Raw genomic sequence first — 17,643 nt, 5'->3', positions numbered from 1 at the left:
ATTAGAAGAAACAGCTGCCTTTACAAAATGGGATTAGGATTAAAACATGGCTTTTCTATGTGCATACATCCTTTCAAACCAGCACAGCAGTGATGGAAAAGTATTGGCCATGGATAATGGTGATGGAGACACAACTTTGTGAATGTAACTAACACTTCTTTATTATATATTTAAAAAGGATTAAAAGGGAAATTTTTGGTTGTATATGTTACCCCCTTAAAAATCCCATAGAATTGTACAACACAAAGAATAAACCTTAATGTAAATAGTAGGCTAAAGTTAATAGTATAATTATAATAATATCCTTTCATCAATTGTAACAAAAGAAGTATACTCATATAAAATGTTAATAATAAGGAAAACTGCATATGAGTGGGTGTATATAGAAACTCTGTACTTTCTGCATGATTTTTTTTTGTTAACCTACAACTGCTCTTAAAAAAGCTATACATTGTATACCATACATCTGACAAAGAACTTGTAAAAAGAATGTATAAAGAACTCCAAAAACTGAATAAGAAAACAAGCCCAGTAAAATACAAAATTTTAAAAATTGTCAAAATATTTGAACAGATACTCTGCCAAAGGCAATATATGAATGGCTAATGAGCATGTGCAAAGATGTTCAATATCATTGTCATTTGAGAAATGTGAGTTAAAACTACAATGAGATACCACTACATGCCAGTTAGAATTGGCTTTTAAATAAAAAAGAAAGAAAACCGACAATACCAGGTGTTGCCTAGCATGAAGAGTAACTGGAACTCTCACACACTGCTGGTTAAAATGTAAAGTGGTTTAGTAAATTTGTAAAGTAGTTTGGCAATTTCTTAGTTAAACTTACACTGCACATATGACCAAAAAACCTACTCCTGAATATTTACCCAGGAAAAATGTGACCTTTCACTCAAAAACCTGCATAATAATGTTCATAGTGGCTTTATTCATCATCACCAAATCCTAGTATCAGCCCAGATGTCCTTTGGGTGAACTGATCAACAAATAATGATACATCTATACAATATAATACTACCCAGCAATAAAAAGGAGAACAAAGTACTGATACAACAACATAGATGAATCTCAAATGCATTATGTTAAGTGAAAAAACTTACTCAAAAGGCAACGTACTGTATGATTATATTTATATGACATTCTAGAAAAGGAAAAACTTGAGGACATAAAATAGATCAATGTTTGCCAGTCAATCAGAGTGTGGGAAGGGTTTGACTACAACTGGGCATGGGGAGCTTTTTGGTTTAATGGAACCATTCTGTATTTTTATTTTAGTGGTAGTTACATGACTGTATATATTTTCAAAACTCATCTAAGTGTACATTAATAAAGTGAATTTTAGTGCATCTAAATGTTTAAGAAGTGAGAGAGACAGATGCAAGATGTAAGATGAATAGTGAATTTTCTAAGGTCTGAGAGATAATATATTGATGCTAGGAGAGTGTTCTAGTTTGCTGGCTGCTGGAATGGATTATACCAGAAATGGAATGGCCTTTAAAAGGGGGAATTTATTAAGTTGCTTGTTCACAGTTCTAAGGCTGTAAAAATGTACCAACTTAAGCAAATTCATAAAAATGTCCAAATTAAGGCACCAACAAGAGGTTATTTTCACTCAAGAAAGGCTGATGATGTTCAGGGTTTCTCTTTCAACTGAAAAGGCACATGGTAAACATGAGTGATGTCTGTTAGCTTCCTCTCCAGACCTCTTGCTTCATGAGGCAACTCCAGGAATGTATTCCTTCTTCATTTCCAAAGGTCTCTGGCTTCATGGGCTCTGTGATTTTCTTGGCTTTGTCATCATTCTGAAGCTTTCTCCAAAATGCTTCCTCTTTTAAAGGATCCCAGGAAAATAATCAAGACCCATGTGGAATGGGTGGAGTCACATCTCCATGGCAATAATCTAATCAAGTTGCCAGCATCCAGTTTTGAGTGGGGTATAAAAGAAACTGCTGCTTCCATGTGATGGATCAGGATTAAAACATGGCTTTTCTAGGGCACATAATCCTTCCAAGCCAGCACATTCCACCCTCTGGGCCCTAAAAAGACGAGTTTCCCATATACAAAATATATTAATTCCATCACAGTATCAGAAAAACTTTAAACCATTTCAGTAACAATATAAATGCGATACAAAGTTAAAACCAGTAAAAGTGTCATCAAAGTCTGTTAGAAGCAGTCTGTTCTAAAGCAAATTTTTCCTTTGGCTCTGGACCTGTAAAACTCTGAACAAGTTATTTGCTGCCAACATACAAAGGAGGAAAAGTCGTAGGATACATATTCCCATTTCCATAGGTAGGAATTGGAAGGAACACAGGGGTCACCAGACCCAAGCAGTCTCAAAAACCTGCAGGGCAAACGCCATTAGATTTCAAAGTCTGAGAGTCATTTATCATTGGGCTTTAGAAAGTGGCAGTCCCACCCTTTCCAAGAGCCTGCGCAGTGGCCCGCCTCTCTCTGATAGCAACCTTGGGGGACACTGGGGAGACCATCTTTTTCTCAACTCCACCCTCTCTAAGCACTGGGACTGCACCCGGGCTTTCTGCCACCTTCGGGGCACACACTCAACTCCACCATGTGGTGGCAGCCAGGCTCTCCCCAATCCCCAAGGAACGTGCTCCACCCTCTCCAAGGCCTGAGGCGGCACAACTCTTCCACTGCCACGAGGTGGAAGGCCTCTCCTCTGCCTTCAGGGCAAACACCCTCTCCATGTACTTGGGTGGGTCTGTTCTCCTGGCCTGAAGTTCTTTACTCTGGACTTTAGCTTCCATAGTTCTGCCTCTGAAGTTATTTTATCTTCACATTGTCCCTTTTCTGAGTCCCCCAGTTGAGACTGGCAGTAGTTCCTTTTATACATGTCCCACAGCACTCTTTTTGGCTCTCTATGTAGCAAGCAAGGATCGTGCTGATCAGACAGCAGGAGTTTCCAGAAATCCTTCCTGGATAACTCCATCTCCAATCCTGGCTTTCTCTGAAAGGGATGACTCGTTCCACATTTAGTTAAAACCTCATGTCAGGTACTGTTATCTGGGGTCTCCCTTCCTGGAAGCCCAGGATTTCTCATTTCTTTGTACCCAGAAGTTCAGTTCTCAGCTTATCTCTTTCCTGTTGCATTTCGCTATAAGCTGTGAGGAGAAACCAGGCTGCACTTTCCACATTTAATTTGGAGATGTCTTTTGCTGAGTATCCAAGTTCATGGCTTTTAAAATCTGTCTTCCAGGCAAAGCCACTGGTCAATTTTGTCATTTTAAACAAGGATTGCTGTCCTTCCAGTTTGCAATAACACGTGCCTCATCTCTGTCTAGAGCCTTATCAGAGGTATCTTTAGAGTCCACATTTCTACTAACAGTCTCTTCAAAGCAATATAGGCCTTCACTATCAAGCGCCTCACAACTCTTCCAGAATCTTCCCCTTATCCATTTAAAAAGCCATTCCAACATGTTTGGTATTTACAAGCCCTAGCCACACCACTCTTCTCTGGTACCAAAATCTGTTCTAGCTTGCTAGTTACCAAAATGTGATATACCAGAAATGGAATGGCTTTTAAAAAGAGGAATTTATTAAGTTGCTAGTTTACAGTTCTAAGGCCATAAAAATGTCGTAATTAAAATAAGTCTATAAAAATGTCCAAATTAATTCACCAATAAGAGGTTACCTTCACTCAAGAAAGGCCGTTGAAGTTCAGGGTTTCTCTTTCAACTGGAAAGGCACATGGCAAACATGGTGATGTCTGCTAGCTTCCTCTCCAAGCCTCTTGCTTCATGAAGCACCACTGAGGATGTACTCCTTCTTGATCTCCAAAGGTCTCTGGCTGTGTGACTTCTGTGATTCTCGTGGCTTTGTCATCATTCTGAAGCTTTCTCCAAAATGCTTCCTCTTATAAAGGATCCCAGTAAACTAAATCAAGGCCCATGTGGAATGGGTGGGGGCCACATGTCCTCGGAAATAATCTAATCAAGCTTCCAACATATTTTGAATAGGTTTAAAAGAAACATCTGCCTTCATATCATGACTCAGGATTAAAACATGGCTTTTCTATGGTGCATAATCCTTTCAAACCAACACAGAGAAGCTTCAGTATGTTTATAGGCCATGGTCCAAGTTAGTAAAAAAGAAGATGTGGAAGGTTAAAGGAAATGTTAAATAAGGTCAAATGAAAGGTAATTTGAAAACATCTTTTAAACTATAAATATTTGCCCTGAATGAGTTACAAGTAAATAAATGTGTGTTTTTTAATTTTTTTACTACTATGTGTGATTGATTCATGTACTCAGGTTGAGTGTTCAACATGTGCTAATTATAAGACTACAACTGTTGGTGGATTTCCAGTCACTTACTCTTGTAACCTATGTGTATTTTTCTAGTTCAATGAGTGGCCAGCTTTCCAAGACCCTTGTTTAATATGATGTGCCTTTTCACATGGGTATTGTGGTTCCTAAAATCTAGAGACTCAGTTGTTATTAATATCTAAACTATATTTATTTTCTAAAGGTGATCTTGGGCCACGTGGACAGCCTGGGCCAATGGGACTTCCTGGGCTGCCAGGAATAGGAGATCAGGGACCACAAGGACCACCAGGGATTCCTGGACTAGTAGGCCAACCTGGTAAGATTGTATTAAATGTGCATTTTGTAGCACTGATAACATTCAGGTTGATTAGCTGATAATAAAGAGTAGGCTATGTAACAGTCTTCCAGAAAGACATGAGAGATAACATGTCTACTTGTATAATTTTGTAAAAGTGAAAAATAGGTCACAGAATAAGAGCTACTATTTCCCTCTTGGTTCATCTAAAATTGATCTATTTCCATAATGAAATTCAACAGTCACCATATGTCAACATCAACATAAAATAATTGAGCTATAGATAGTTATGTGATGACAAGACCTAAGAACTCCTAGTGTTGATCATTTTGGACTGAGTAACAGTATCAATAGATCTTTGTCTGTGAAACCTCTTAACATTTCTTTGTTACAAATATATTCTAGGCATTCATATTTCTTTTTCTTTTTAAAAATAAATTAGTTGAATTGTCTCCTCTTTTGCCCCAACCCAGTAACAATTTTGTATCTCATAAACATTCTATACTTTTTTGTATGTGTTTTTTGTTGGGTACTCCAAAAACTTCTGTAAACATATCCCCATAGAGAATCATATGGTTACCCTACAAGTCATTTTTGAGAACTTAAGCTTGAGTTTGGATGCTGAGCTACTTGGTAGGTATAGTAAGGGCCATCTTGGGGCCAGAATTATATTATTGTAAAACAGTGTAATAACTCCTAAATTTAAAACAAATATGGAACATTTGATCATTAAGTTACATGAATATATTGGGTGGCTTAAGCACATAGTTCAGATATACATACATTGAATTTGAAACCATGAGAATATATTTTCTGACTTTAAATGGCCATATGTATTTTGTTAGTTATTATATTAAAAATATAGAAACACTGATTGGCAATATCTAAAAAACCTGGAAACTAAAGATTCTCTTTGTTTATGTCCTATTTTTTACAAAAATGGACATTATAGACCATTGTATCTTTTTTAATGTCCCTGACACATCACTATTGATTTAAAATTAAAAATAAAACTTGGCTATTGCTTTGAACCAGGTTGTTACAAAATAGCCGCTTTATTATTCATGAAAAAATGATTCTGTCTCACTATCATAGCTGAGGGATCGTCAGTAAAAACAAAATTAATTTTGGCCATTATAAGCATAGCCTGCTGTTCCACAGGCATAGAAAAAATGAATTTATCACTTAATGTTGTGTTTTGTCATTTCTTTGTTTCCCAGAATTGCATTAAACTGAATACAATTAGAAATCTTAATTGCATTAAGAATTGGGAGCCATTGGGGGTGCATTTAGAATTATTTTGGGGGGGAGCATTGGGGACATTTAGAATTCTTATATCACAGCCGAGTGAGAATAAACTTTTAATACCAATCTGAACAAAATACAAATGTGTTTGGTTCTGCTTCATGTTTTACCAAATTTAGGTATTATCCTGCAGTGTTTTAGTCTAATGTTCTTTCTCTCCATCCCGCCTCTCTCTTTTCTTTTCTTTTTTTTTTTTTGACCATTAGGATATATAGACATATTGATTTATAATGTCCACATAGGATGGGCAAGGGGAAAAGTAATCCTTCTGAATTCAATTTCATCTCTTTCTTCTGTAAATGTATACCTTGCAATAGAATTTTGGATCGTTAATATGAGTCAATAAACAGATGAAATTAATAGCGACTGGTATGAAAATGTTTTAAATGCACTCATTAAAATTGAAATATTCTCAAATTATTATTTTTTTACCACCCGCTGGGCCACAGTTCATACTTGATGTTTAGACATGTATACTCACTTTAAACTTATTTTATTGATATCACCAAAGCAGAATACTATCTAAGCCCATTTCAGAAATACCAGAATATCTGTTCATACATCTAAATAATAGTATGATCAGCAAGGCTGCTAATATCATTATAAACCTTTTATACAATATGGCTTTAATTCTATCAATGTTTTTTCTTTATATGAAATTTAGTATACTTCATGCTTTTCATTTTGCAATAGAAAACTTAATAAGATAGTGTTCCATATTGTCATCTCTCCCGTGTGAAATGTTTGTATCATACTTTTCAAGCTTTTATTTTGTGTCTAGTTTTCCAAGGCAAGCCATGTAGTTTAACATATGCTAATAAATTAAGATCTTGTTGAATGTAATTCCTTTTGACAGCAGAAAAATAAAAGAAAATTGCCAAGGGAAGGAAGCGAAATATTTCTCATCCCATGCCCTACTAACCCAAGCAGAAATGAAGATTGTTGATTCTCTTTATTTGGTTTGAGGATTAGCTAGAAGATTTCTACTTTGATGAATGTTTTTAGAGGGCAGTTAATATAGTCTATTATATGTCCATAGAGCATACCCTAACCTGAATCAAATGGGTTGTAATGCTTGTCCAGACTAAGGAAACGTGAAATTCAGCTCAAATACAAGGGATTAGACATGTCATTTTCATAGACTACAAATTTGTGGAGTTATGAAACCCTTGGGAATTATGTGTGTCTAAGTACGTGTGTGTGTGTTTGGGTTTGTAACGTTCTCACAGATGATAATTGTTTTTTAAAATTTTCTTTTTTTCTATTAACTGCCTCCATTTGGCTGACAATAAATTTGGAACATCCATTTGCCTCTAATGTAGTTAGCCTTGGTAGATATATCCATATAATCCCTATTATTTATTTTTTTTTTTATTAATTAAAAAAAGAATTAACAAAACAATTAGAAATCATTCCAATCTACATGTACAATCATTAATAATAATATCACATAGTTGCATATTCATCATTTCTTAGTACATTTGCATCAATTTAGAAAAAGAAATAAAAAGACAACAGAATAAGAATTAAAACAATAATAGAAAGAAAAAAAAACAAAAAAAACAAAAACAAAAAACCTATACCTCACATGCAGCTTCATTCAGTGTTTTAACATAATTGCATTACAATTGGGTAGTATTGTGCTGTCCATTTCTGAGTTTTTATATCCAGTCCCGTTGTACAGTCTGTATCCCTTCATCTCCAATTATCCCTTCTCTTTTTTTTTTTTTTAAATTAACGGAAAAAAAGAAATTAACCCAACATTTAGAGATCATACCATTCTACACATGCAATCATTAATTCTTAACATCATCACATAGCTGCATGAATAATCCCTATTATTGTATAAAAACTTTCAGCAGAGTTTTTGAATTTATATTGACTTTATTCTGGATCTTACCAGGATGCCTATTCTTTTCAGCTTCATGAAGATCTGTGCTGTGAAAAGAACAGCATTGACTCTGGTACTACTAATTATAATAACAATGAAGAAAGAAATCCTTGCCTAGTGCATGCAAGTTGCTTAAATTATAGTCCTCCACTAATAATTAGTTATTTGTACCTATCCTGTTACAATCTAGAATAAAATTAATTTTTCAATTCTAGCCAGTCTTTAGGAGCTTAAATTCCAAAACAGTTATCCAAAGCATTGTAAAGATCAGAAAGAAAGAGTGTAAATCTGACCCACACCAAAGAGTATTACTTTTTGTGAATGTAAATATTTAATTGTGTCTGTATTGGAAAATATATTTCATTATGGAATATGCTACATGAACAGTTGAGAAAATACTTACAATCAGCTTCTTTACTCATTCCTAATACATTATATTATATATATATTTTTGTATAAATTGGTGTCTAATAACTTCTATTTGTAGATATTTTTGTTCTAATCTTTATATACTTAGTTTTGTTTCCTAACCCAATGAATAATTTTCAACTGATTTCTGCTTGGGTGGCCCAACTTGTCGTTGAACTTTAACTACCTGTTTCTGGAACTTCAGGTGTACCAAGTACTATAGTTCTTTCTCAAAGGCCAATCTTAAAGTTAAGCTTTACATGTGGAAAACAGATCACATTTTTCCAGATTCTTTGTTTTCTTATCAGTATTTTTTAGAATAGCACTCTAGGAACATATTTCAAACAGAAATTATTTAAATTGAAAGCTCAGCTATTCAATCACTACTTGGCCTATAATATAATAAAAGGCGGTGATACCTATAGAGCTACTATAGTGCTCATTTTTGATATCTCATCATATTTCATAAATATAGTAATATAAAATGCCTTCCCTTTTTATAGCATTCTGTTATGAAATGACGACATTGGAACTGCTACCACTGTGCCAACTAAGTAGGATTCTCCAGTCTTCAAAGTAAATTTTTATTTGAAAGGATGACTACTTTGTTTATAGTCAGTTTAAGGGCATATGTGAACATGACATAAAATAGATCTTAAAATCCCAGCATCTTGCTCTTTTATAAAAATAACTGCCTATGAATCTTTAACTATAAAATTAGATCTTATTATTTAAGGGACACTTAGGATGATCATTTGGCTCAGACCCCAGCTCTCAGTCTGTTATATCTGTTATATCCCCATTTAGTAGATGAGGACCCACAATGTTAGATGACTCACTTAACTCATACAGCTGATAAATATTGGAGTGGGAACTTGCACCATGTTTTTAATATAATTCCTTTTCCATAAACATTATTTTTAACCACCTTATTTTAGTAGTGGTTCAATCTTACAGAAACTCACTGAGGATAAATATTTTTGCAATATCTTATTTTTTGTAAAATCCGATTGGAATGCTGAGAAAAAAAGTTAACAATAACAAAAATTAATAGTGCAGTATTAAAACAACATATAAACAAAGCCAAAATGAAGTCATATCAATTCATGTAAATGATTTATTAAGTAATTAATCATTTTAAGGATTGTATCAATATATAATAAATTCATAATACCTTAGAACGAGGCAAATTCAAGTGTGGTCAAATGGACTGGTGTAACATTACAGACTGTTTGTAACCAGCCTTCAATGGGAGAAGGACCAAGATTGAGAGTAAACACTTCAAAACTTTTATAGCAATTGGGCAGTGCAGCTGTATTTGTAGGATATAATAACCAAAAATGTAAGCTTGTATTTTGTTTATCTTTTGTATTTTCCTTTTTAGTAATTTTTATTGTATTTTACAAAAATATTAGTCCATGATGGATAGGGATTTTTAAAAAGATTTACCTTTTACTAGAAATAATTTGAGAAACACTATCATAAAGCAATATGCTTGAAAATCCTAAAGTGGGACTGGTTACGTCATTTTTTGTACATATGCCTAAAGTATTGCTGACTCACTGTTAGGTTTCTTATACTCAGAGGTCCATCAAGTTTTTCCTAGAAAAATAATCAGATGCTTTAAAAAAACAAAGCTGTTTAATAATTTTGGTTTTCGATTACCTAGGCTTGCATGGAATTCCAGGAGAGAAAGGGGATCCAGGGCCTCCCGGATTTGATATTCCAGGACCACCTGGTGAGAGAGGCAGTCCAGGAATCCCTGGAACACCTGGTCCTATGGGACCACCAGGATCACCAGGGCTCCCAGGACAAGTAGGTTCCTCCGGCTTTCCAGGTAATTTGTTTAAAATTCTCTCTGATTTTGAATTTAAGAAATTAACACTGATCTGATTCTGTCAGATTGTTTTAATTTTGCACTTTTCTGGATTAGCAATATCCTTTAAGGAAGAGTCTTAAAATGTCTTCGATTGTAGGAAACTAACTTTACTATTTGCACTACAATTTTCCTCTGAATTGCCGCATAACTTACTACATAAAAAGTTACTCCCCAAATTAATGGCTTAAAACAACCTTTCTTTTGCTCAAGATTTTGCGGGTCACAAATTAAGAGATGAGTGGCACGTTGGTTGTTTTCCAAGAAAAAGAATCCCAAAAGCAAGTGTTCCAAGAAACCCAGGTAGAAGCTGCAAGGCTTCTTATGATATAGCTTTGGAAGTGCGAGGCATAAAGTCAACCCGGATTCAAGGGGAGGAGACTACATTGGTGTGGTACATTGGGAGAGGGGCATATTTGGAGATTAGCCCCAAATAACATGGTATATTCATGGTATAGTAATTGTATTCACCAAGGATACTCCATGTGAAAAAGAGTATATAGTGCCTTCCCTTCAACAGACAATAGTATTCCAATTGATATCTTAAAACTTTGCATTTATCTTTACAAGATCAATAAAAGAAAAAAGTTACTTACTGATATTCTTTAAAGGTGCCAAAGGTGAAATGGGTGTGATGGGACCTCCAGGCCCACCAGGACTTTTGGGAACTCCTGGCAGGAGTGGTTTTCCTGGTCTTAAAGGTAATAATCAGTGTTTGTGGCAGATGTGTGAAAGAAGGGAAATTAAACATCGCTTTAGGTCAATACAGAATATTTTCAATTGCTTTAAAAGGAGCAATGCTTAGTTGTGTTTTGTTTCTATGTGAAATAGCATTTAAATAAGTCTTGTATTCAAATTGATACCATACTTAGTTTGGATACTATGAAATGTGTTGAATGCATACCTCTAAATAATAAAACATAGGGATTAAACTTTGAAATGTTTCTTACAGTCCCTGTTATTGTTAAGGAATCCCAGAAAAAAAGAGGGATTGTTACCTGAGTGTAAAAATGTATATGATCTCAGGGTGCATGGTTGGTTCAGTGGTAGAATGCTCGCCTTTCATGCAGGAAACCCGGGTTTGATTCCCAGACCATGCACCCCCCAAAAATGCATATGATCTCAAGGTATTCATAGACAATGACTGAACTGCGTAAATATTTTAAGTGGTTAGCAGCTTAACCAACCATGGAACATGTCAATAATCTTTAAATACTTTCATCCTGGATGGAGGAATCTTACCCATTATGTCTTCTTCACTCATGCTGGTTTTAGGTGCTGATGGTTTTCAGGGCCAGCCAGGACCTCCTGGTCCTGCAGGAGAAAAAGGTGTTAAAGGAGAGCCTGGCCTTCCAGGCCCTCCTGGACCAATGGATCCAAATCTCCTGGGTTCCAAAGGAGAGAAGGGAGAACCAGGCTTACCAGGTGAGTAAATTAATTTAATTTTGAATGAGTTTTCTGCATTATGTGAAGTTTAATTCTTAAACATCATGAAAAGTTCAAGATTCACCAAAAATAAGCACTTAGAGATGTATCAAATTTTGATAATAAAATTTAATTTCCACTTGATTTGTACTATTTGATCAACTTTTATTTGAGGATATTTTTTCTAATTTACCTATCACAAGCTGTGAAGTTTTTTTTTTTTTTTTTAGTTTCTTTTTGTAATTTATGTGCTTTCAAGTTAGAAAGGGAAGGAAGGAGGAGAAAGTGTTATTATTATTATTTTTTTTTAATTTTTATTTTATTTTATTTTTTTATTAATTAACTGAAAAAAAAAGAAATTAACCCAACATTTAGAAATCATACCATTCTACATATGCAATCAGTAGCTGTGAAGTTTTAAAGAAAACTTAAGCAGTCACCCCCAGCCTTCCAGAAAGTAGTACAGGATGTGGTAAAGAGAAAAAGATTTTTAACCAAAATCCCTTGGAAAACAGATTTCAGTGCTAGGAAATTTGCTGGTCCTTTAACATTTTTTTTCCTTGAAACCCGATGGGGATGAATGGTATATTGTTGCACTGCAGTATTTTGATATCTATATCGTACTTGGTTTTAATACAGTTCACTGTTATTCTACCTTGGCAGTATAAATGAACTGCCAGTGAAAACTTAGCTCAGCCCTGGGGGGAATTCGATGAAAATAGGTCAATGGAACAATTATGCTATTACAGTTTTATTAGATGCAATTAAGGTGTGAAGGAATCATGGATTTTTTTTCTTTTTATAAAAGTGTTACATGCTCATTACAAAATATCAGGAAATATGGATAAGCATAAATAAGAGGTTATAAAGCCCAACAATCCAATTTATATAGAATAGTCTTTCAAACAATAGATAACTTTAAAACAAGCTCTGTTTATTTACAGCTTATAGTAAAGATTGTTGCTCTTTTTGTGTTGTAAGCATTAGTATTACTTACCGTCCTTGTGTATGTATACGTGTGAGTGTGTTTGAGAGAGAGAGGGGTGAGGGAGAGAGAGGGAGAGAAAATAAACACAGAAGACATGTTTCCCTATGTTTAGGATCTGGTAGAATTTAAAAAGAGTTTAAGATATTTTTGTAATTTGTGTAGACATGAAAGAGTCAGAGCCACTCATATTTTTTTATTTCTAAAATGGGATGTCTTTCTTGGCTTACCTTTTGCAAGGTTTCTTTTCCATTTCAATTACACCTTCTGTAAGATAGGGGCCAAGAACTGTATTTGGCCTCTACTAAAGATAGTCCTAGAAACTAAGAGTTATTGTAGAGATCATCTGGCTCAATTCCTTCATTTTACAGCATAAGAAACTGAGACCTAAAGAGAAAAATAACGTAATCATTGAGTGCTCTGAGTTTATTGGTGGTAGATAACTGAAAAATGGAGGATTTTAGTATAAGTCCAGTGTTGATCAGTCATAATATATCACAATATAGCTGGTTCATCTTTTTCACTCAAAGTTCAGAATTTGGGTAGCTTGCTTTGGCAAATTAATTTAATGGATTAATTATATCAGCCTAATTGATCATCTTCTACTTATCCTTGAAGGTATTCCTGGAGTTCCAGGGCCAAAAGGATACCAGGGTTTGCCTGGAGACCCAGGACAACCTGGACTGAGTGGACAACCTGGATCCCCAGGACTATCAGGTAAGTATGATAAACCTCCTCTAGCAACTGGGTGGCTGATCCTCTCCGTGAAAAAATATTTATATATTGATCCAGTGCTTTTTTGTTTTTTTAAAAATATTTTTTGACAAATCTTCATACACAAATATTCTATGTATGGTGTACAATCAATGGCTCACAATATCATCACAAACTTATGTATTCATCACCATGATTGTTTTTTAGAACATTTGCATCACTCCAGAAAAAATAAAAACTCATATATACCATATACCCCTTATCCCCCCCTCTCATTGACCACTAGTATTTCCATCTGCCCAATTTATTTTAACCTTTGTCCCCCTTATTATTTGTTCATTCTCCATCCATATTTTTTACTCATCTGTCCATACCCTGGATAAAAGGAGCATCACACGCAAGGTTTTCACAATCATACGATCACATTGTAAAAGCTATATCTTTATACAATCCTCTTCAAGAAACAAGACTATTGGAACACAGCACAACAGTTTCAGGTAGTTCCCTCCAGCCACTCCAATACACCATCACCTAAAAAGGTATATCTATATATAATGCAATGCATAAGAATAACCTCTAGGATAACCTCTCAACTCTGTCTGAAATCTCTCAGCCACTGAAACTTTATTTTGTCTCATTTCTCATTTCCCCTTTTGGTCAAGATGGTTTTCTCATTCCCTTGATGCCAGTTCCAGGCTCATCCTGGGATTTCTGTCCCACATTTCCAGGGAGATTTACACCCCTAGGAGTCATGCCCTACATAGAGGGGATGACAGTGAGTTCACCTGCAAAGTTGGCTTAGAAAGAAAGGCCACATCTGAGCAATAAAAGAGATTCTCTGGGGGTGACTTGTAGGCCTACTTTTAAGTAGGCTTAACCTATCCTTTGCAGAAACAAGTTTCATAGGGGTGAATCCCAAGATCGAGGACTGGGCCTTTTGATTTAGTTGTCCCACTGCTTGAGAGAATATCAGAAATTCTCCAAATGGGGAAGTTGAGTATTTACTCCTTTCTCCTCATTCCCCCAGGGAGACTTCTTTATTCACTGCCCAAATCACTCTGGGATTTATCAGGGCATCACACTAACCTGGACAAACCAACAAAATCTCATGCCCTATTCAAAATTCCATGTATGTATGATGTTCAACTAAACTGACCATACAAGATAAATTAGGAAATGTACTACCCAAAATATAATTTTTGCACCAAATAAACGTCACTCTCTTTGGTCATACACAGAAGTTGAAGTTTTAGAATATGGACGATATCATCCTTTACCCAGTCTTCTGACATACCTTAGTCCTATCCAGATCAACTTGATTCACATCTCTGCTTGATGTCTGATCACATTTTCAACTTTTTAAACAGTTCCTGTATGGGATACTGCTCATTTTCATAGTTTCAGAGCTTTAAATCTGAGTCACAAGTGTCACACAAATACCCAAAGTTTCTGGGAACAACCAGGTTATAAACACTCAGCTCATTGTCTCACAATTTAGGAATAACAGTTACAACTCCTGAATATATGCAACTGCTGTAAGAGCTTACAATCTAGGACCCTTTACAATAGGCCTCAATCTGATAACCTGTGATCTTAACTTCAATTCACTGAGTTTTTCTATTATAGTTAGACCTCTTGATTGAGGCGTGATAATATTTGTCTTTTTGTTATTAATATTTCATTCAACATGCAGTCCTTAAGGTTCATTCACTTAGTTGCATGCCTCGCTACTTCATTCTTTCTTACAGCCACTCAGTAGTCCATTGTATATGTACACCACAGTTGTCCCTTCCATACCTGTTGTTGTACCCTTAGGCCACCTCCATTCATTGTGGATCACATACACTGCCACCAGAGACACCAGTGTGCAAGTGTCCATTCGTGTCCCCACACTCAGCTCCTCCAAGTATATACTGAGCAATAGGGGTCAGGATCATATGGCAACCCCACCCCTAGCCTCCTGGGGAACCACTACACTGCCCTCCAAGGAGCTGTACTTTTTGTTTCCCTATCAACAGTGAATAGGTGCATCTCTTTCTCCACATTTTCTCTAGCACTTATTTCTCTATGTTTATTTTAAAAGTTTTATTCACACATCATAAATCCAACCTAAGTGTATAGACATGACTTTGCCACCATAATCTATATGAAGACATTCCTTTTCTTCCACAAAGAATCCATACCTTTACCCCATGCCCCCACCTGTTGACATTTAGTTTTGGCATAATGCCTTTGTTACATTCGTTGGAAGCATATTACAGTGTTAATGTTTACTATAGACCCTAGCTTGCATTGGTTGTACTTTTTCCCATATACCATCAATGTCAATAGCCAGCAATGCTGACATTCATTTGACCTCCTTCATGCAAAAAACGTTTTTTATCGAACTTTTAATACTATCCTTGTCCACTCTAGGCATTCCTAAATTACTGTGTCAGACTTTATCCTCTGTCTTTCCTCCTGGTTCATACATGCCCCAGCTTTTCTGCCTCAATCATTCATTCACCTTCATTCAGTGTACTTATATTATTGTGCTGCAATCAGGTAGTATTGTGCTAATCATTTCTGAATTTTTGTAATCAGTCCTGTTGCACAATCCTTCAGCACCAAATGCCCAATCTCTACCCTATTTCTGTACCCTGATAACCTGTGTTTTAACTTCAACTGTCAGTGTTCACTCATTTATGTTAGTTCACATTAGTGAGACCATATAGTATTTGTTCTTTTATTTCTGGCTAATTTCACTCAGTATAATGTCCTCAGGGTTCATCCACATTGTTACATGCTTCATGACTTTATTTGTCTTGCAGTTGAGTAATATTCCATTGTACGTATATATATATATATATATATATATATATATATATATATATATATTACAGCTTGTTTAGCCACTCCTCCATTGATGGACATTTGGACTGTTTCCATCTCTTGGCAATCATAAATAATGCTGATATAAATATTGGTGTAGAAATGTCCATATGTGTCCTTGCCCTCAGGTCCTCTGAATAGATACCTAGTAATGGAATTGCTGGATCATATGGCATTTCTATACGTAGCTTCCTGAAGAACTGCCAAATTGCCTTCCAGAGCAGTTGTAACATTTTACATTCCCACTAGCAGTGGATAAATGTGTCTCTATCGCCACATCCTCTCTAACTTTTGTCATTTTCTGTTATTTTGATAATGGCCATTCTACTGGGTGTTAGAGGACATCTCACTGTGGTTTTGATTTGCATTTCCCTAATAACCAGTGGAGTTGAGCATCTTTTCATGTACCTTTTAGCCATTTGTATTTCCTCTTCTGAGAAGTGTCTGTTCGTGTCTTTTGCCCTTTTTTTTTCAGCATGGGCAGGCACTGGGAATTGAACCCAGTTCTCCGGCATGGCAGGTAAGAATTCTGCCACTGAGCCACCATCACACCGCCCTTTTGCCCATTTTTAATTGGGTTGTTGTCTTTTTGTTGTTGAATTGAAGAATCTCTTTACATATTCTGGGTACCAAACCTTTATCTGATATGTAGTTTCTAAATATTATCTCCCATTGCATGGGCTGCCTTTTTAATTTCTTGACAAAATTCTTGGATACACAAAAGTGTTTAATTTTGAGGTGTTCCCATTTATCTAATCTTTTTTCAGTGCTCATATCATGCTTTGGGTATAAGGTCTTGGAAACTGCCTCCTATTACAAGTGTTATGAGATATTTCCCTACATTTTCTTCTAAAAGTTTTATGGTCTTACCTCTATTGTTTAGGTCTTTATGATTGCTATGTCTTCTTGTTGAATTGTTCCTTTTATTAATATATAGTGTCTTTCTTTGTCCCTTTTAATTGTTTTAAATTTGAAGTCTTATTAGTAAGATACTCTTGCTCTTTTCTCATTTTTGTTTGCATGAAATATTTTGTCCCAACCTTTCACTTTCAACCTATTTTTCTCCTTGAGTCTGAAATGAGTCTCCTGTAGACAGCCTATAGATGAGTCCCGTTTTTTAATCCATTATGCCAGTCAATGTCTTTTGATTGGGGGAGTTAAATCCATTAACAGCTAATGTTATTACTGTAAAATCAGAAGTTTCTTCTACCATTTTGTCTTTTTAATTTTATATGTTATATCTAATTTTTTTCTCTCTTTAACTTTACTGATAGTCTTCATTTCTACACTCTTCTCCAGACCTCTCTCTCCTACCTTTTCCTATCTGCTTGTAGTGGTCCCTTTAGTATTTCTTACAGAGTTAGTCTCTTAGTCACAAATTCTCTCAGTGATTATTTGTCTGAAAATATTTAAATCTCCCCCTCATTTTTGAAGGACAGTTTTGCTGGATATAGAATTCTTGGTTAGCACTTTTTCTCTTTTAGAATCTTAAATTTATCATACTATTGCCTTCTCACTTTGATAATATCTGCTGAGAAATCCTCATATAGTCTTATTGGGCTTCCCTTGTAT

The 17,643-nt window shown here is 35.4% G+C and overlaps 1 protein-coding gene across 1 annotated transcript in view; it reads left to right on the top strand.

The window, feature by feature from the left end:
• Nucleotides 1-17,643, top strand: part of COL4A5 (collagen type IV alpha 5 chain) — a 351,509-nt gene that overhangs the window by 183,306 nt on the left and 150,560 nt on the right. The window contains exons 30-34 of the mRNA XM_077145842.1: nucleotides 4,504-4,617; nucleotides 9,870-10,037; nucleotides 10,688-10,777; nucleotides 11,352-11,501; nucleotides 13,105-13,203. Of these exons, the coding sequence (XP_077001957.1) occupies nucleotides 4,504-4,617; nucleotides 9,870-10,037; nucleotides 10,688-10,777; nucleotides 11,352-11,501; nucleotides 13,105-13,203 (621 nt within the window). The remainder of the gene's footprint in view (nucleotides 1-4,503; nucleotides 4,618-9,869; nucleotides 10,038-10,687; nucleotides 10,778-11,351; nucleotides 11,502-13,104; nucleotides 13,204-17,643) is intronic.

This window comes from Tamandua tetradactyla, chromosome X (genome assembly GCF_023851605.1).
Source record: "Tamandua tetradactyla isolate mTamTet1 chromosome X, mTamTet1.pri, whole genome shotgun sequence".
NCBI lineage: Eukaryota > Metazoa > Chordata > Mammalia > Pilosa > Myrmecophagidae > Tamandua > Tamandua tetradactyla.
The sequence above is the reverse complement of the archived record's forward strand: the minus strand, read 5'-3'. Positions and strand labels throughout refer to the sequence as shown.